The 16,936-nt window shown below is 51.2% G+C and overlaps 1 protein-coding gene across 1 annotated transcript in view; it reads right to left on the minus strand.

The window, feature by feature from the left end:
• PTPN5 (protein tyrosine phosphatase non-receptor type 5) overlaps window positions 1–10,317 on the minus strand; it is a 37,092-nt gene extending 26,775 nt beyond the window's left edge. The window contains exons 1-2 of the mRNA XM_035012295.1: window positions 10,298–10,317; window positions 4,322–4,398 (exon numbers count right to left, since the gene is read on the minus strand). Of these exons, the coding sequence (XP_034868186.1) occupies window positions 4,322–4,398; window positions 10,298–10,317 (97 nt within the window). The remainder of the gene's footprint in view (window positions 1–4,321; window positions 4,399–10,297) is intronic.
• Window positions 10,318–16,936: the final 6,619 nt, after the last annotated feature.

Raw genomic sequence — 16,936 nt, forward strand, 5'->3', positions numbered from 1 at the left:
CGGGTTCGAGGCTGGGCCTGCAGTGGTCCTGGCTGGGGAAGGAGCGGAGGCCCCAGCATCAGCAGGGTTGCCTGGTTTCTTGCAAATATGAACACCTACACACAGAGGCGGGGGGTGTGAGTTTGAATGTATAAATGTATTTGGGTGACTGTGAGCAAGTAAATGAGCAAGCACTGGGGAGTGAAAGAGAAGAAAAGGAGAGTGACCCCGTGTAAGAGAGCGTGTGCATGAGGGAGAAGGAAAATGTATGTGTGTGTGTGCACAGAGTGGGGTGCACCGAGACTACGTGCAGCTGAGGGCCTGCAGAAAGGGTAGAGAATGGGAGCGAAGGAGTGTGCCCGCTGGTCTGCACGTGTACGTGAGAAGGGGCCTGGCTGCGGAAGAGAGAGAGACCTGAAGCAGGAATGACAGAGCAGGCAGATCAGCCTGGATGATGGCACCGTGGAGCAAAGAGATCCCCAGTGCACAGGGGGAAGGAGGTGCGCAGGTGCATGAGCTTCAAGTGGGTGTGCGCCCATGGGGCTTCATGAAGCAGAGCGAGACGGGGCGTGTGCCTAGGTAGCTGTGTGTGGGTCTGTGCATGTGCATACATGCGCACGGGGCTGGGACAAGTGAGGACGGAGACGGGCATGTGAGCACAGAAGAGCAGCGTGCCGGGGATGTGAGCGAGCGTGCCTCCCAGCTGCCCGGGGGCGTTGGCGATGCCGGAGGAGGTTTTCACCCAGAAATCTCAAGCTGGGAGGTCTACGTGACCTGCTTGGTGCTGGTTCAGGTCCAGGTGACCGCGGCCACGCGGTGCTTGTGGGAAGGTGTGAGTCACTCAGGCAAGGCTAGCCCTCACTCCACCTCATCTCGCCCAGCGGGAAGACAGCTCGGGGGAGGGGGAGAAATTTCTTGATGGCTGTAGTTTTACACCATCCTTATGCAATTGCTTGCAGTGCTCTTGGGTTCATTTTAAAGGCCCGGCTCCCCGATTCTCTCGGCCTTTATACCCCGTTTCATGTCCAAGTTGCTGCTCAGATCGGTGGTTCTGGCTGATGAGCATTTATGGAAGCGTCCTCCTAACCAGCTTCCAGGACCGCCCTATTTACAATGCTACCCCCCCAACCCCATCCTTTCTCATCCCTCCTTCTTGGTTTTAATTTCCTCCCCAGCACATACTACTATCACCATCCTAAATATTTTCCTTATTTATTTTATTCCTTGTCTCTCTTTCTCTACATAGCAAATGCCTATAGATCAAACTACCTATGTGCCAGGTACTGTTCTGAGCTTTCCATTAATTCATGTGCTTCTCCAACAACTCTACTTGGTTGTAAATAGTATTCATGCTTATATCTTGTAACTGGGAGGCACAGAAAGATTAAGTCGCTTGCGCATGATCACCTCCGGAGTAGATGGTGGAACCAAGCCCAGGTCCAGAGTTCCTGCTCTTTATCAGCGCACAACACTGCCCTGTGAGAGTGGACATTTTCTCAGTTCGGTTCACTGCTGAATCTTACAAGGTTCAGTGCTTACAGGAGTGTCCTGCCCAGGGATTCACTCAATGAACAGTCATCCAGTGAATGAAGACTGGACGTGGAGGACGAAATAGGCACTTGCCTTCAAAGAAGTCACGGTCCCGTGGAGGAAACTGGCAAAACATGATTACAAGATCACATGACGATGGCATCCGGGGAGTCTAGAGGGGCGTATAGCTGGCCTAGCCCCTGGCGGGAAGGACCCAGATGGGGACAGGCATGGTGACATGGCCCATCTCCTCCAGACTCCTCCCCGGGGACAGACACACCTTAGCTCTTCTTGCCTCAGTACACACAGTGCCAGAAACTGATGGTGGCTCCATGGTGACAGTGGAGGCAGAATGGGGAGGTGACCAGGAGCATGGGCTCTGGAAAGGGACGGCATGAACTGAATCCTCACTCTACCAAACACTAGCAAAGTGACCCTGGACGGACTCCTTCACTTCCCTGGGCCTCGGTCCTCTCATCTAGAAGATGGGGACAGGAAATGATACCAACTTCTTAGGGCAGGAGACAGGATTCCGTGAGATGTACATGCGAGAGTATTCAGAACAGTGCCTGGCACAGGGAAGGGCAACGTACCAGTTCCATTGCAGAGGACCGATACTCCTCTTCCATTCTAAGCTGGTTGCTGGCTTTCGGGGACGGTTGAAATGTCATATATTATTCTTATTACTGTAGTCTCTCTCCTGTGGTTTCACCCCATTTTCCAGAAGCAGCTCAAAGCAGGGCAGGGGCTATGTCTGTTTTATCTACCACTAGATTCCTAGCACCTAGCATAATACCTGACACATAGTAGGCGCTCAAAGAGTATTTGTGGAATGAATGCCTATGTAATTATATATTTTTAATCCTTGTGAGGATAAATACTCATATTGCCGTTGTTCCCATTTACAGATGAGGACCAGAGGCCCAGCAGGGGTAAGTGACCTGTCCATAAACACAGAGCCTACGAGCCAGACCCAAATGCCAAAGCCGGTCCTCTTTCCTTCACACCATGCTACTCTCTGGACCCCTATACATCACGTCCTATTTTCCGTGGGTTTTTTCTGGCCACTGGGCCAGCCCCGGTCGTAGAATCATCTCTGAATTCTATGACTCATATCTGAATCACGGAACGTTTAATAGTTGAAAGGGACTTTTGATGTCATCTCGACTTCCCACCCATTGTGGAAATTTCCTCTCTCCACTGTCTATCCAGATAATATTTGAATGCCTCCAGCGATGGAACACTCATTTTCTTCCTCTTGAATTATCCAGTTCTATGAGTAGACCACTTTCAGATTCAGAAAGAAGGTTCTGGGGGCACCTGTGTGGCTCAGTCAGTTAAGCATCTGCCTTTGGCTCAGGTCATGATCCCGGGGTCCTGGGATCGAGCCCCATGTCGGGCTCCCTGCTCAGCGCAGAGTCTGCCCCGCCCCGCCCCACTCATGCTCTTTCTCTCTCTCTCTATATATATATCTCTCAAAATAAATAAATAAAATCTTAAAAAAAAAGAAAGAAAAAAACTTCTGGATCCCTTGTGCCAACAGGCTTCTTTTTAATTTCTGTGTATCAGGTTTATGCCAGCCTCTTAAGATACACAGAACGAATCTGCTGCTCCCCCCACAGGACAGCCTTTCATATATTCACAGACAGTTTTCACATCCCTTTGGAAAATTCTGTTCTTGAAGCTAGCTGTTTCGGGTCCCCACAAGGCCCCTGAAAGATGACACCCACCCTAGACCAGCTCAACAGGCCTTCCAAAATGTTTTTGAGCAATGGTACCTCCTACTGGACATGGCGTGAACTGCACCAAAGGGCTCAAACCTTACCTGCAGGCCTGAGGAAGAAGCTTCATCAGTAGCTGGGGCACTGGCTCATGGTGGGAGTAAAATAACCACTTATTTTAAGGAGTCATCACTTTAGAGTCATACCTAGTTGTTTTCAATGTCTGTCTTAAAGAGTGTCACTGAAAACGCCACTCGAAGGTTCCTTGCCAATCATGAGGTTTCTGACAAGCTACAGGTTTGGGACTTCAAAGTCAGCATTCAAAAGGCTGTTTTTGAACCAAAAGGATTGGAAAGAAAGATGAAAACGAATATTGTGTTACGGGAGTACGACAATTTTTTTTTTTCATTTGTCTTATTTTCTATCATTTCTACAGTAGATATTTGTTATAAGAAAAAAAGTTTTATGAAAAGAAAACGAGTATTACAACTGTCTCCTACCCTCCTTTCCTTTATTCCTTCCGTGAGCTGGGTACTTGGTCTACAGCTGGGACACGTTGCCACCCCACAGGCCACGGGCAGGAGTGCCACGGTAAGGTCTCTGTGGTGGCGGCGAGCGCGGCCCGTCAGCCCCCAGCAGCACACACGGACCCTCACGGCGAGGCTCTCAACAGGGCTGGCAGGTACTTTCTCCCCATCGCCCCCCCACCCTCGGCTCATGCCACATCCGGGCTGTCCATGTCCCCTCGCCTTACCTCTTGAAGTCTTGCCCAACACGCTGCTGATCAGCGGTCAGGGCCCCAGCAGCCCTGGACTCCCCAGCTCCTCACCCCTCTCTCCACCCTCCCGGCACACCCCCAGCTGCCCGCTCTTCCCTCCGTGGGAGCCCAGAGCAGCTTCAAATGACAACAGGTCAGAGAGACATCGGGGATTAGAAAAACAAATCCTCATTTAAACGAAGACTTGTGAGCAGCTGAGTCAGCCCCCCCGGAGCAAGTTCACAGCTAAGCGGGCTCGACTCCAGCGTGGGCCATCCGGGGTGCTCTCCGTGCCCAGGGAACTCTGGGGCCCCTGGGTGCCGGGCAGACTCACCCGGCAGCCTGTCACTGCAGCACATGTCCAGGGCCCCTCCCTCGGAGTCATCGGCCGCGTGCTTCTCTCTCGCACTCCTGCAGCGGATGAAAAATGCCAGATGACGCCGTGCAGCTGGGATCAAGGCAGAACCCTGAACAAGGATAAAAAGGCTTCTTGCTCGAACTGTGTCCCTTTGAATAACCCTACCCCGTGGTGGGGGAGGGGGCGAGGAGGAGGACCAACCTTCAGAAGGGTCAAGCTGCAGAGGCGGGAGCAGAATTCTGCAGGCGTTTTCCCTGTGCAATAATGAGCAGCAAATGCCCTACAACCATCGTCACCCCCATCCCCTCTGCCACGGAGGGAGGGCTTACTGTGTGCAAAGCACTTACAAACTTCATCACACTAAGTCTTCATCGTGACCCCCCAATTAGGGATCGATCAACAGGCTCAGAGGAGTTAAGTAACTTGCCCAAGGTCACACAGCTCATTAGGGTGGAGCTGGGTATGAAATTACAGTCTAGGACTCCAGGCTCACTGTTGTGTTTATTGTTCTGCCTCCTAGTTCCTGTAGGTTTGAATCACAGGTGAGCAAAGAGAGGTCTGGGTCACACACCGTCTATGCCCAGCTCCTCAAGGCCTGCAAGCACCTTGTGCCTCAGGCAGTGGAAAGTGGCATGCAAAACTCTCCTCCAGAAAGAGTTAGAAAATGTAGGTATATGTATTTTTGGTGTATTCTAAATGTTCTATTTCTTTCTGGCATCAGAAAACCCCCTCTTGGGGCGCCTGGGTGGCTCAGTCGTTAAGCGTCTGCCTTCGGCTCAGGTCATGGTCCCAGAGTCCTGGGATCGAGCCCCGCATCAGGCTCCCTGCTCGGCGGGAAGTCTGCTTCTCCCTCTCCCACTCCCCCTGCTTGTGTTCCCTCTCTCGCTGTCTCTCTCTGTCAAATAAATAAATAAAATCTTTAAAAAAAAAAAAAAGAAAGAAAACCCCCTCTCTAGCCAATAAGGGCACTTTCCTGGACTGTACGGGAGTCCAGCTTTTCTCCTTTACCCTGTAAGCTGGAAGAAGGTTGCAGGAGATCAGCTAGACCCCATGAAGTGTCAGCAGAGTAGACACACCCTGGGGGCAACTGTGCAGCTCACAGGGGTTCCCCTACTCTGGAAATGGCCTGATATGCAAATATGGGTTCCAGCGACTCTGCCTGCCCTTCATGTTCTGACCCCTGGCAGTAGCTGACCGATCAAGGGCTAGACACACCAACCAGGCTGAGGCAAGCGGATCCTCTCCCCTGCACTTTTCAAATGCATCCTGGAGGGCCCGCAGTCTGCGGTTGCTGGCTCTAAATCATGGTAGCCACAGTGTCCTGGAGAGAAGGTCCAAAAACATCTGCTGCTATGGGCCTTGGGTCTGCTTCATTCCTGCCCATCCTGAGTCTTGAGTCTGTCTATCAAAGCCATGAGATGCTCCAGGATCCTTCCAATAAATTCCAACATTTTAGCTTAAGCCAGTGGAATCTGATTTCTGAAATTAGCAGCTGAAAGAAACCTGAATACAGCACTGCCAACATAATACTTCCACGAACTTCAAGAGGTCAACTACCTCTCTGCCCACTATTTCTGCCATCCTACCTCTCAGACTGGTCCCGAGGCCCGTGTTAGGCCCAGCTGCAGACCTGAAACAGTTAAGGATAGACAGGCGGAGTTAAGGGTGACCCTTTTCATTCTGATATCTTCTGCTCTAAGCTGGCATTGCATTATTTTATCTTTTCCTCACTCCAACTGGCAGGGGCTCTGAGAATCCCAAACCTTGGAGCCTAGCTCTCCTGCAGAGAGAAGGCTGCTATCTTCAAGGCCCTTTAAATGTTTCCCGAATCCCTCCACTTTTCTCCCTCTCCGCCACCTACATCTTGGTCCACGCCAGCCTCTCTTGCCTAGATTACTTTGGCAGTCTTTTAATTGGTCTCTGGCATTCACTCAGGCTGCCCCTAAAACATTCTCCATCTGGTTCCAACACATATGGCTTCATAGGTTGTGCAGTTTATAACCTGCACAACTGGATGGGGCAGGCCTGAGCTAGAGAGGACGGTTTCAAAATTCAACATTTATCATATAACCTTCTTAAAAAAATACTTTAAGATACTTTAAGTGGCATCCTATTGCACTTAGAACAAAGACAGAAATGCTTTAACATGCTTTACTAGGTCTTGCATGATCTCACCCAGTATATCCCTCCGACCTTATTTCATACCCCTTTCCCTTTGTACTCAGCACTCTAGCTACACTGGACAGGTTCTTTTCTCCACAGTGCCTCTGCACATGCTTTTCTCTCTGCCTAGAGACCCCCTCCAGCTCTACTTCCTACTACTTTTTACTCACACACTCGACACAGTTTGAAATTGCATTTTCGTATATGCCACTGTTTGATTAACATCAGACTACAAGCTCCATTTCTGTTTTATTCACCATTGTATCTTCAAAGCCTTGCATAGTGCCTGGTTCATAGTAGGTGTTCAATAAATAAATAAACAAGTAAATACTCGTTGAATCTGTGAATGTTGCCCTGACCTTCTTGAAAGAAACATCAGGAACCTCAAACATGGCCACCATCTGAGCTGCCTCACGGGCAGGTCTTTGTGAAGCCACCTGGAACCCTCCTCCACAGCTGTTGTCCAGAGCAGGCACAGAATCACACATCCGGAACGCCCCTCAATTAGGAGAGGAGGAAAAAGGGGCACAGAATGGAGGTCGGACCTGCTCCAGGTACTCTGTTGAGCTGGTAGCCATGGGGATTGGGATGCTGAGCTTTTCCTCTCTACTGTAAAGAGCACCCTAGCTGGAGGGCAGCCCATGAGGGCTGGCTCCTGGCTGGGTGCAGAAAGGTAACCAAGGTATCCAGATACCTCTGGAAGGGGACCCATGTGTGACTCACAGCTGCTTTCACACCTTAAGCCTCCCAGGCCCTAAGCCGTGTTCAGAATAGCTCAGCGCTGCATGTGTGCAGCGGACTCTATAAATAAGCTTCCTAGAAAATGACTAATTTCATAATCAGAAAAGCAGAAAGAGTAGCACCTCTCATCTGTAGAGGAAAATGGAGCAAGAGTTCGCTGCTTGGCCTTGTAGTTGAAGGACTCTGGGCAACCTGAGCCAAAACCTGCATGGCTAGGCTGTTCAGGGGAGGGTTTTAATTAGATTTCCGAAGAGAAGAGATGGTCCATTCAGGCTGGATGGAGAAGCCCAGTCTCTGGACCCTGCCCTCTCTCCTCGCTGCCAAGAGCAGAAATAGCTGCTTGCAGTGGGTTACTGCAGGTTCCTTCTTTCTCCTCGATTTCTAGGAGCTGGGCAACAGGAGCAGAAAACCCAGCAACTTGCTGGGCTGGTCCCCTCGCCCCCCCCACCCCGATGCTCTTAGAACCAGAGAACCCCAGAGATAAAAGGACTTGGAGATCACCCAGCCTGTCCCTCCCTCACTGATGGAGAATATCTGGGCGGGGACAGAACCTTCCCAAAGCCACTGCCTCATTCAACAAGCATTTGCTGAGCACCGCCTGTGAGCAAGGCACGGAGCTGTCCTAGGAATACAATGAGGAACGACCAGGCCCCTCCCTGCACAGCTCCCAGTCATTTCGGGAAGACACACAAACACGACTGCTCCCACACCTGCTTCAATCGACGTCTTCACGCGATGCCTTGGGGAACTCAGCTCAGATTGTGGTGAGGGGGCAGGGTGGGGGGGGGAATCTTCTGCAAGGAGAAGATAAGAGCTGGTTCTTAAACATGTTTCTAGACGGATGACGGGTCACAGGGGAAAGAACCTCCTTCACGGTGCAGACAGCAAGAGCAATGTAGACGTCTGAGATGTATTTGGCACCAACTGGAGGGGGCAGGCTGGTCAGTGGGATGGGAAGCGATGGGGACTAGGCCTCAGTCAGAGGCACGTCAGCAAGGCCTCACTGCCAGGAATCCTGGCTTTTCAGCGGGGCAGCCTTCTTCCACTTGACCATGGGGCTGGCCTTGAACTGAGATGTCACAGGTGCCCCCACCCTTGGCCTGGGCGGGGGAGGTCTATAATGGATGGGGGGCCAGGAGCATGTGTCTGAGGAATGGACATTAGACCTGGCCAGTGGCATTTGATCTGGTCCCAAACTACTCCTTTTTCTAAATTGTGGTAAAATTCACCTAAGAGAAAAATTCACTACTTTAACCGTTTTGAGAGTGTACAATCTCGTGGCATTTAACACATTCACTATGTTGCACAACGGCCACCACTCTCGGGACCCAGAGCACTTTCATCACCCGAAAGGAAACCTCGGACCCATGAGGGAACTCCCCTCCCCTCATTCTCCGCCCCCCCACCTCTGGCAATCATTAATCTGCTTCCTGTCCCCATGGATTCGCCTGTTCTAGCTATTTCATATAAATGGAATCATACATTATGTGGTCTTTTGTGTCTGGCTTCTTTCACTTAGCACAGTATTTTCTAGGCTCATCCAGGCTGGAGCACAGAGCAGTGCTCTGTTCCTTTTTATGGCTGAACAACATTCGGCTGTGTGGATATACTACATTTTATTTATCCATTCATCAAGCCACGGACATCTGGGTTGCTTCCACCTTCTGGCAATTATGAACAGTATTGCACCAACCAAACCTCTCCTTTAAACTCTGCTCCCAACCTGCTGATGCCTGGGTACTCTTCTCTCACCCTGGGCCCCTGAAGCCTCGTCTATCAGATAAGATGGTCAGACCCCTGGCAGCCTGAATGCCATCACTATCACTTGTTCACGTGTGTGTGTGTGTGTGTGCACGTGTGCACATGTGTGAAGGCAATGGGGACCCCCGCATTGCTGGCTGCTGGACACTAGACCTGGACCAGCCTGCCTCACCTTCCCAGAACTCATGGCGAGTGGAGGAGACACAGGACAGGTACCTGCTGTGGGCTGGGTGAATCAGCATTCTAGCAGAGGCCCGTCTGGGATGGGCTGGGAGCACCTCACCTCTCTCTGGGGGGTGGGAAGGAGGACGGGGGGGTGATGTTAGGAGGCAATGCCAGTTTTGCCCAGGACCAGTGTAGAGAAATAGCTGACAGCTTTGGGGAGGGAGGCTGAGGAGCCTGCACCCTCTTCCTGGGTAGGTGAGGGGCTAGGAGGAACTAGGATACTGAAGCCTTACTCTGGGTGGGAGCCTGAACCCCCAGCAACCTCCTGACCCAACCCCAGGCAGACATGCCTTCTACCTCGGGCTTCATGCTCCTGGGGTTCTGGGGCCACTGAGACACCCCTCACTGTCACCATGGAGCGCCCACCACCCTCCCAGAGCTCTGATCCCACCAGACATCACTATTCCCTGAATCAAACCCATATACTCCTACTTCTAGGCCTTTGTTCACGCTGCTACCTCAGCCTGAAATTTCCTTTCTCCCTCCTGCCAAATCTTACTCATCCTCAACATTTCCTCTTCCGTGGAGCACTCCCTGATCTCCTGGGGAGAATCAAACTCTCCCATCCCGGGGCTCCCCACACACTCCTGGCTCACTACTTCAGTCTCTTACTTTGTTCTGCTGCTATAGTTAGCTGTTTATGCACCTGCCTCCCCTATCAGGTTTCCAGTCACTTGAGAGCATCCCCGCCCCCTCAGCCACCTCTGCATCCCAGTGTTCAAGACCCGAGCTTGCTGATACACGGTAGAGTTCAAGTGGAAGACAGTGGCAGGGTCTTAGAGTTAGTGGCTCTGGGGGTCTCTGGGAGGACAGACTCTAGCTAGGAGCTTCCCAACCTAGGGAAGATGCCAGACCACGACCAGAAAGAGGCCCATAATGCCGGCTCAACTTTCAGCAGCGTATTCAGCATGCAGGGGCCAAGGACATGCTGGTTTCATGGAAGACAAAGGATGAGGCTGACTACCTCATGCAAATGAGTCATGTGTCCCCGCGCATGCACATGGAGAGGGCTTGGCCTCCTCAGTGGGGTGAGCGGGAGGGAAGCCCACACACACTACTCACCTGGCTCCCTCATAATTCATTCCCAAGGTGTCCGGATGGGGAAAGGCGCCATCGGGGGCCAGGGCAGGAAGCTTCTCAGCAAAAAGCACACTGGAGATGTGAATGGAGAGAGGCCAGCTTTAGAACACGCAGATGGGAGACTCAGGCAAGAGAGGTCAGGTGCCTTGCCTCACGTCACACAGCACGGACAGCGGTTTTCAGGCAGTTAACAAAATCCAAATTTCCTTTGGGAGTCAACTCTCTCTTCTCTGGGTGCCCGACTTGTCTGTTGCCACAGGGAAGGCCCAAGACCACAGGTCTATTCCCTGTTACTCTGTGTTATACCTTTCTGCCTAAATGACTCAGAGTCTGTTTCTGTTGCTGGTTACCAGAGAACTCAGACTGATGTGTGCAGCAAAGTTGGGGAGCAGACAGGCTCTGAGCCCCAAGCTCCCAATGCTTAGTTCACAGCTATTTCCATCTTGCCAAGCTGCCTACCCTCCCTGCCCAGCTGTCCACTGTCCAGCCATGTCCCCACGTCTGAGCAGACTGCAAACTTGGAGTGTTCTGGATCCCAGACACAGGGTCTGAGTGTTCTCTGCTTGGGATGTGCCCAGATAAATGATGACTTCTCCATCCTGCTCTGTTGGTGGGAGACTGGGGTGTGGATGTGGCCGAGACCCAATGGAAGGGAAGGTGGAAAGATGCTGGAGAGGCCCAGCCTGCAGAGGGCTTCAGGCAACACAAAGTTTCCCATCTTCCATGTGAGTCAGACCCAGGGACTGGAACATTCGTTTGCTCAACTAGTGTTTACTAAACAGCTCCTATGTGCAGGCCACGGCTGAACTCTAGTTCACGGCCTAATGGGGGAATGCAGGCCAGCAAAAGGCAACGGTGACACGATCTGCCAGTCTGAAGGAGAAGTGCAGGGTGCTGTGGGGGCACCGCTGAGGTTCCTAAGGAGGCAGAGACCTCAGGAAATGTTCCCGGGAAGGAAATCTATGATGTGCCATGAATGAGGAGCCGGGCTCAGCAGCTACGGAATGACAGAGGGGCGGGTGGGCTGTTCTAGGCAGAAGGAGGGCATGTGAACGGGCCTGAAGCTAAGAGAAAACAGGGCACGTTCAAGAGATGGGAAGAAATTCAGTGTGACGAGGGGAAGGTGAAAAGGCAACATGATGCGGGACAGGGACACTGATGGAGATGCTCGTTTGTGACACTCTTCCTTCTTGTTTTCCATCTCCCTCCCCTCCCTCCCAAGGTGAGGCAGACCTTATTCTTCAAATAGCCCTAGGAGGAACATACTTTCATTTCCTGTGTTTTCTAGATGAAAAGATGGAGATTCAGAGACGTGAAGTGACCTGCCCCACGCCACACACCTGTAATGACAGATCTGCCCCTCACCGCCCATGCTCCTAAACCCTCTTCTCTTCTGACTTTCCACCTTTGTTGAAAAGAGTGCTCTGAAGGTAGGAAGAGAGTGAGCATGAATGAATCAGCAGACTACAGCAGCTGTGCTGTATCTGTTCTTTAAAAAAAAAAAAATCCTCGTTTTAGGTCTATTAGGCTGCATCCCATTTTACAGATGAAGAAACTAAGGCTTGGGGGCGAAGGGATTCTGCCAGGCTCACACAGTGGGCAAACTGGTGAAGGAGCCAGAGGCGGACTCAAGCGTGCCTGTCCTCCTGCCCAGGGCCCCGAAGGACCTCCTTGCTGTACGGCCATTAGCTTTGTGTGCTCTCCCCAGGCCAAGGACCCAGCAGCCCAGCACTTTTGTCCCAGGCCATCTTGTGACTTTGGGCCGGCCGTTTCCTCTAACCTGCGTCTCAGCAGCGCCAACTAAAATCAAGGGAATCGAACTTAATGACTTTTAAGGGCCTTTCCTTAAGGTCAAGCCCCAACTTCGGGGAGGTCAAGGTGGATTTCATGAGGCGGATGGTGGTGGAGTGGCAGGGAACCAAGGCTTTGGTCCACGGAGCCCGCCTGGCAGAGGCCGCTGGATCTTCAAGTGTGTAGGGCGGCTCCCACCCCAGCCAGTTACTGACAGAGGCCATGTTCACGATCTGCGGCAGACAGTCCTACTTGTCCGGCTAGCCCCCCATAAGATCAATCGAAGAGCAGGATTTCAGAGTTCAAAGGTCATCTGGTTCAACCCTGTTTTCCAACACTCTGAAAACACTCGTTCTGCTCCCTCTCTCAACACGCCCCCCAAGACCCAGGTACAGAGTTTGGTGTACGAGGAGAAAACACTCACAAACGTGAAGGTATGATCACACCTCTTGTGAGGGTATTCTGGTATGTCCCTTGGGTTAGATGCCCACTCCTACCGAGAATACCTTGGAATATACTTTCCCTTCGCTGGAAAAGCTCCCCTTTCCCCTTCCCAGCTTGGAAAACTCTCGAAAACCCTTTTCAGATCCTATTCAAATGTCACCTCTTCGGCAGAACCGTCCCTGACTCCCTTGGGAAGAACTGGGTACTCCCTCTTCCTTTCTTACCTCTCTGTTCAGAAATGATCTATTGATGCCTGTAACCCCAATTCCCTTGGGGCACCTGTACACAAACCTGGGGTCTAGAATTCCTACAGCCCCCTTGGATTGAGTGCTGCCTGTGTGCTGGAGACCATGCCAACTGCTGGGCATGTTCTCCATCATTCATCTCTCACTATAACCCTATCAACTGAACACAGTGATCATCCTCCTCCTACACACGCAGAGATTGGGACTTGGAGGGACTGAGTCATTGTTCAAGGTCACAGAGTTGGTAAGTGGCAGAACCAGGCTTTCAACTCAGGCTTTATTTAAACCACGAAGTGTACAGCTTCTGACATGGACCTTCCTGTTTTCCATGCCTACACTCTGACACCTGGCAGATAGATTCAAGACATATTTCTTGAAAAGACAAATTAAAAGCAGGCTAGAGACTGAGTATGAATAAATGGCTCATTAAAAACCACAAAGCACAGGCTGTGGGATTGGGCTGCCCGAGTATGAATAAAGGATTCCCCCAGTGGTTACCCAATCTTGCACAAGATACTTGAATTCTCTATGCCTCAGTTTGCTTACTTGTGAAATGAAAATAACCATCTACACAGCAAAGGATTCTTAAGGATATTAAGCGAGAGGAGCCTGGGTGGCTCAGTCGGTAAGCATCTGCCTTTGGCTCAGATCATGATTCTGGGATCCCTGCTCAGCGGGGACTCATCTTCTCCCTCTCCCTCTGCCCCTCCCCCTCTGCTCATGCACATGTGCTCAGATAAAATCTTAAAAAAAAACCCCTAAAAATGTTAGCTGTTTATCTTGTATACATATGTTATTTTGTATACATACATTATTTTGTATGTCAGGTGTTGCCTGTTTCTCAGTTAATACAGCTCTTCTTTCCCCACACAGATGAGGTCCATGGAGACTCTAGGATGACTCTTATGATGTACTAATAAATTGGTTCTCAGAACAATAAATAAATAAATTTAAAAGCCCTGATTAGTGGCATCTGCCGATTTCCATGGTGTAAATGGTCCCACGATGGCTGATTTCGAGCTATGAATGTGAGGGGTCAGGCTGCCTGTCTTGGAGATCAGGAGTTTTACTCCAACTCTCTGTGCCTCAGTTTTCTCATCTTTAAAATCACATTGTTGGGATGAGTAAACATCCAGCTCCTAGAGGAATGCTTGGCCAGAGTACATTATGTAAGAGTTAGCTCATATGACGGTTGTTGAGAGTTGTAACAACACTCAGTCTCACTGTTGCTTGTCTGGCTCGGACACTGGCCCAACCCCAGCACCTGGCTTTTCGCCTGATGCCCCTGGCAGAGTCTCTGTCTTGGTCATTTGCCTTTAGGACTGAGGCCTTGTCCACTCTTGCAGCTCTCCCCAATCCACGTGGAACGAGAATTCTGACTTGGCCTGTGTTGGTCACATACTCACCCTGATCACAAATGGTTTCATGCTGCTGGTGTCTATAGGCCTCTGGTTTCAGCCCTAGATGTCCCTGATGCCACCCGCTGGCCTGGACTACCTGTGCCTCTGCCTTGCTCTGGATCGTCCATGATGGTCCCATTTGGCATCTGCTCTGCTCTTCACGCTTATGAAACCACTTCTCATAGGGCTTGTACGCACTACAGAGGGGAGAGCCGGGGCTCAGAGCTATGGTTGCTCCCCCTGCAGCCAGGGAGAGCTCTAGCTCCTGCCACACCCATCATGAGGTCTAGTCACGGCCAGAGTCCCCAACCTCTGCCTCTCATTTAACCCTTCTGTGCTCAGGCCTGGCCCAGGCAGTGCCAGCATAGGCTGGGAAGACGCTGGCACTTTAGGATTTGGTGAAAGACTCAGACAAACTGAGTCAGGCAGAGCCTGGGAGAGGCAAGACAGAGGCTACATTTGGAAACCTTGGTTGGGTCTGAGGCTCCTTTGCCAGGAGACACAATAGAGTGTCATATGGAATGGGAAGGAAAAGAAACAAACAAACAAACCAGACGGGACCAGAGTCAAGGTTTAAATGGGTCTGACCTCCTGTATTCAAATGTAATATCAGCTGCATACCTACTATGTGCCCCATGCTTTCCAATGCCTTATTTAATTAGACCCTTGCGGCAACCTTGTGAAAAAGACATCATTAGCTCACTTTGTCTAGGAGCTAATAGGCACTTGGAGGGATTAGAGCCTGGCATGAGCCCAGGTAAGTGTCACTCTTGTCCTGCTCAGGTGGCCCATGGAGAAGATAGTACAGAGCTAGGTCCCGGGCCAAGGACAGATGGTCCTCTCAATGCCTCATGCTACTGTACAGCTGGAAACCTGGGGCCCAGGGCAGGTTGTCAACAGAGGTCCTCGGTTATGGGCAGAATCCCTCAAAACATGACAGCTGACCATTCTAAGGTCACGCACCTCAAGGCCACCATAGTACTCTGGAAAAAGGATGGATTTAGAGGCAGAGAGACCTGGTTGAAACACTGTGCTTTGCCACATTGTCCCCATGGGGTCCCTGGCCAGTGTCTGGACCTCTCTGAACCTCAGTTTCTTTCTCTGGGCTGCAGGAGCAACACAGCTGCCCATGGCAGGGTTATGGAACTTACAGGCTCTGGAAGTGACTGCAGTAAAGAAAGTACCAGGCAACCTGAGGCAGACGGCCTCCTCCTTCTTACAGCTGACCTGGCCCAAAGCTTCCCTCGAAGTCAACCCCACACCAGAGATGCTTCTGCTCTTTGGACCAGGCAGGGCCATCAGCTCCAAAGGTCTGTTTCCTTTTCCCTCAGGCTCAGTCAGGTGTTCCTGGAGCTAATGAGAACAGTGCAGGGCCTCCCCAGCAGAACAGACTCTTCTTCCATCTGGAGAGCCCTGGGCTGTTTCCAGGTCTCCCTCGTCAGACCCGGAGCCCTTAGGAAGGTGGGCCAAAGAACTGGAAACCTGACTTCCTGGGATTCCCCAAACCCTCCTGCACCATGAACACTGCCTCATCTTCCAGCCACACTCATTTTTTATTCTCGGCCTTTGGCTCCCCTGTTCTTCCTTCCCGCATAGGCCTCCTTGTTCCTCCTTTCTGAGCTGTGGCCTCGGGCCCTTCTGCCCTCAGGACCCCTACCTCAGCACCATGCCTCCTCCAGGAAGCCTTTCCAGTGAGCCCAGTGCACGGTGACCACACCTCTGGCTGAATTCTTCTCCCAGCATTTGATTTGTGACTCGGAATCTGGCAACAGACTGCACCGCACCCTGGGCTGCTCCCTGGCTATCCCGTTCATAACCTGGGCTTCTGTGAGCTGCCCAGGCTGAGAAGGGGCAAAGGATGGGCCTCCTCCTATATGGCCCACAACAGGGAGCCCCGTGCAGAGGAAGAGGGATGGGAGGCAGGGCAATGTGCTTCCAGCATTTTCCCGTACCCTCGGATTTGAAAAGAAGATAGGAAGGAGTGACTAAGTGGGAAAAAAAAAAAGAAGAAAGAAGTGAGTGAAAAGAATTGAAAGGGAAGGGCAGCCATGTGAGACTCAGGATCAGGGTCATAAGAGGACAGATCCAGGCTGCTTTGGATCATGCGTTAAGGCTTTCTGTGAATTACCCCCTGATTATGTAACTCCCTGGTTTAACAGACTCCTCTTTGAAAACATTTGGAACTTGACCTCTTCCAGGCAGCCTTTCCTGATTGACTCGGGTCTCTTCCCTGGCTCCCTGAGCTGTACTACTCTGTACTCTCTGATGCCATTTCCATGATGCTGGGTCCTCTGGGGTAGGGCTGGAGGTCTCTGCTTCACTGGCGGCGAGTTTCACTTTACATTGATCATCTGTAGTCAGAGATATCTCACACTGTCTCTTTTATCAGTTTCAGAGGGTGGGTGAGATTTATTTTGAATGGTTGTTTTAAATCCAGTTTGCTTCCAAGACAATCTGGAGACAAGGTCTGCTATTGTTTTATAATCTTATATGATTCTTTACTATCAGACCCTGCCCTCAGCCAGGGTCCAGCTTAGTGCATAGAGTCAGAAATGTGCTAAATGGCCAAAATATGGAAAGAGCCCAGATGTCCATCAACGAGATGAGTAGATAAAGAAGAGGTGATACACACACACACACACACACACAGAGGAATATTACTCAGCCATCAAAAAGAATGAAATCTTGCCATTTGCAACGACGTGGATGGAACCAGAGGGTATTATGTGAAGCGAAATAAG

This window comes from Mirounga leonina, unplaced genomic scaffold (genome assembly GCF_011800145.1).
Source record: "Mirounga leonina isolate KUSES-001 unplaced genomic scaffold, KU_Mleo_1.0 Mir_166, whole genome shotgun sequence".
In the NCBI taxonomy this organism is placed as follows: Eukaryota; Metazoa; Chordata; class Mammalia; order Carnivora; family Phocidae; genus Mirounga; species Mirounga leonina.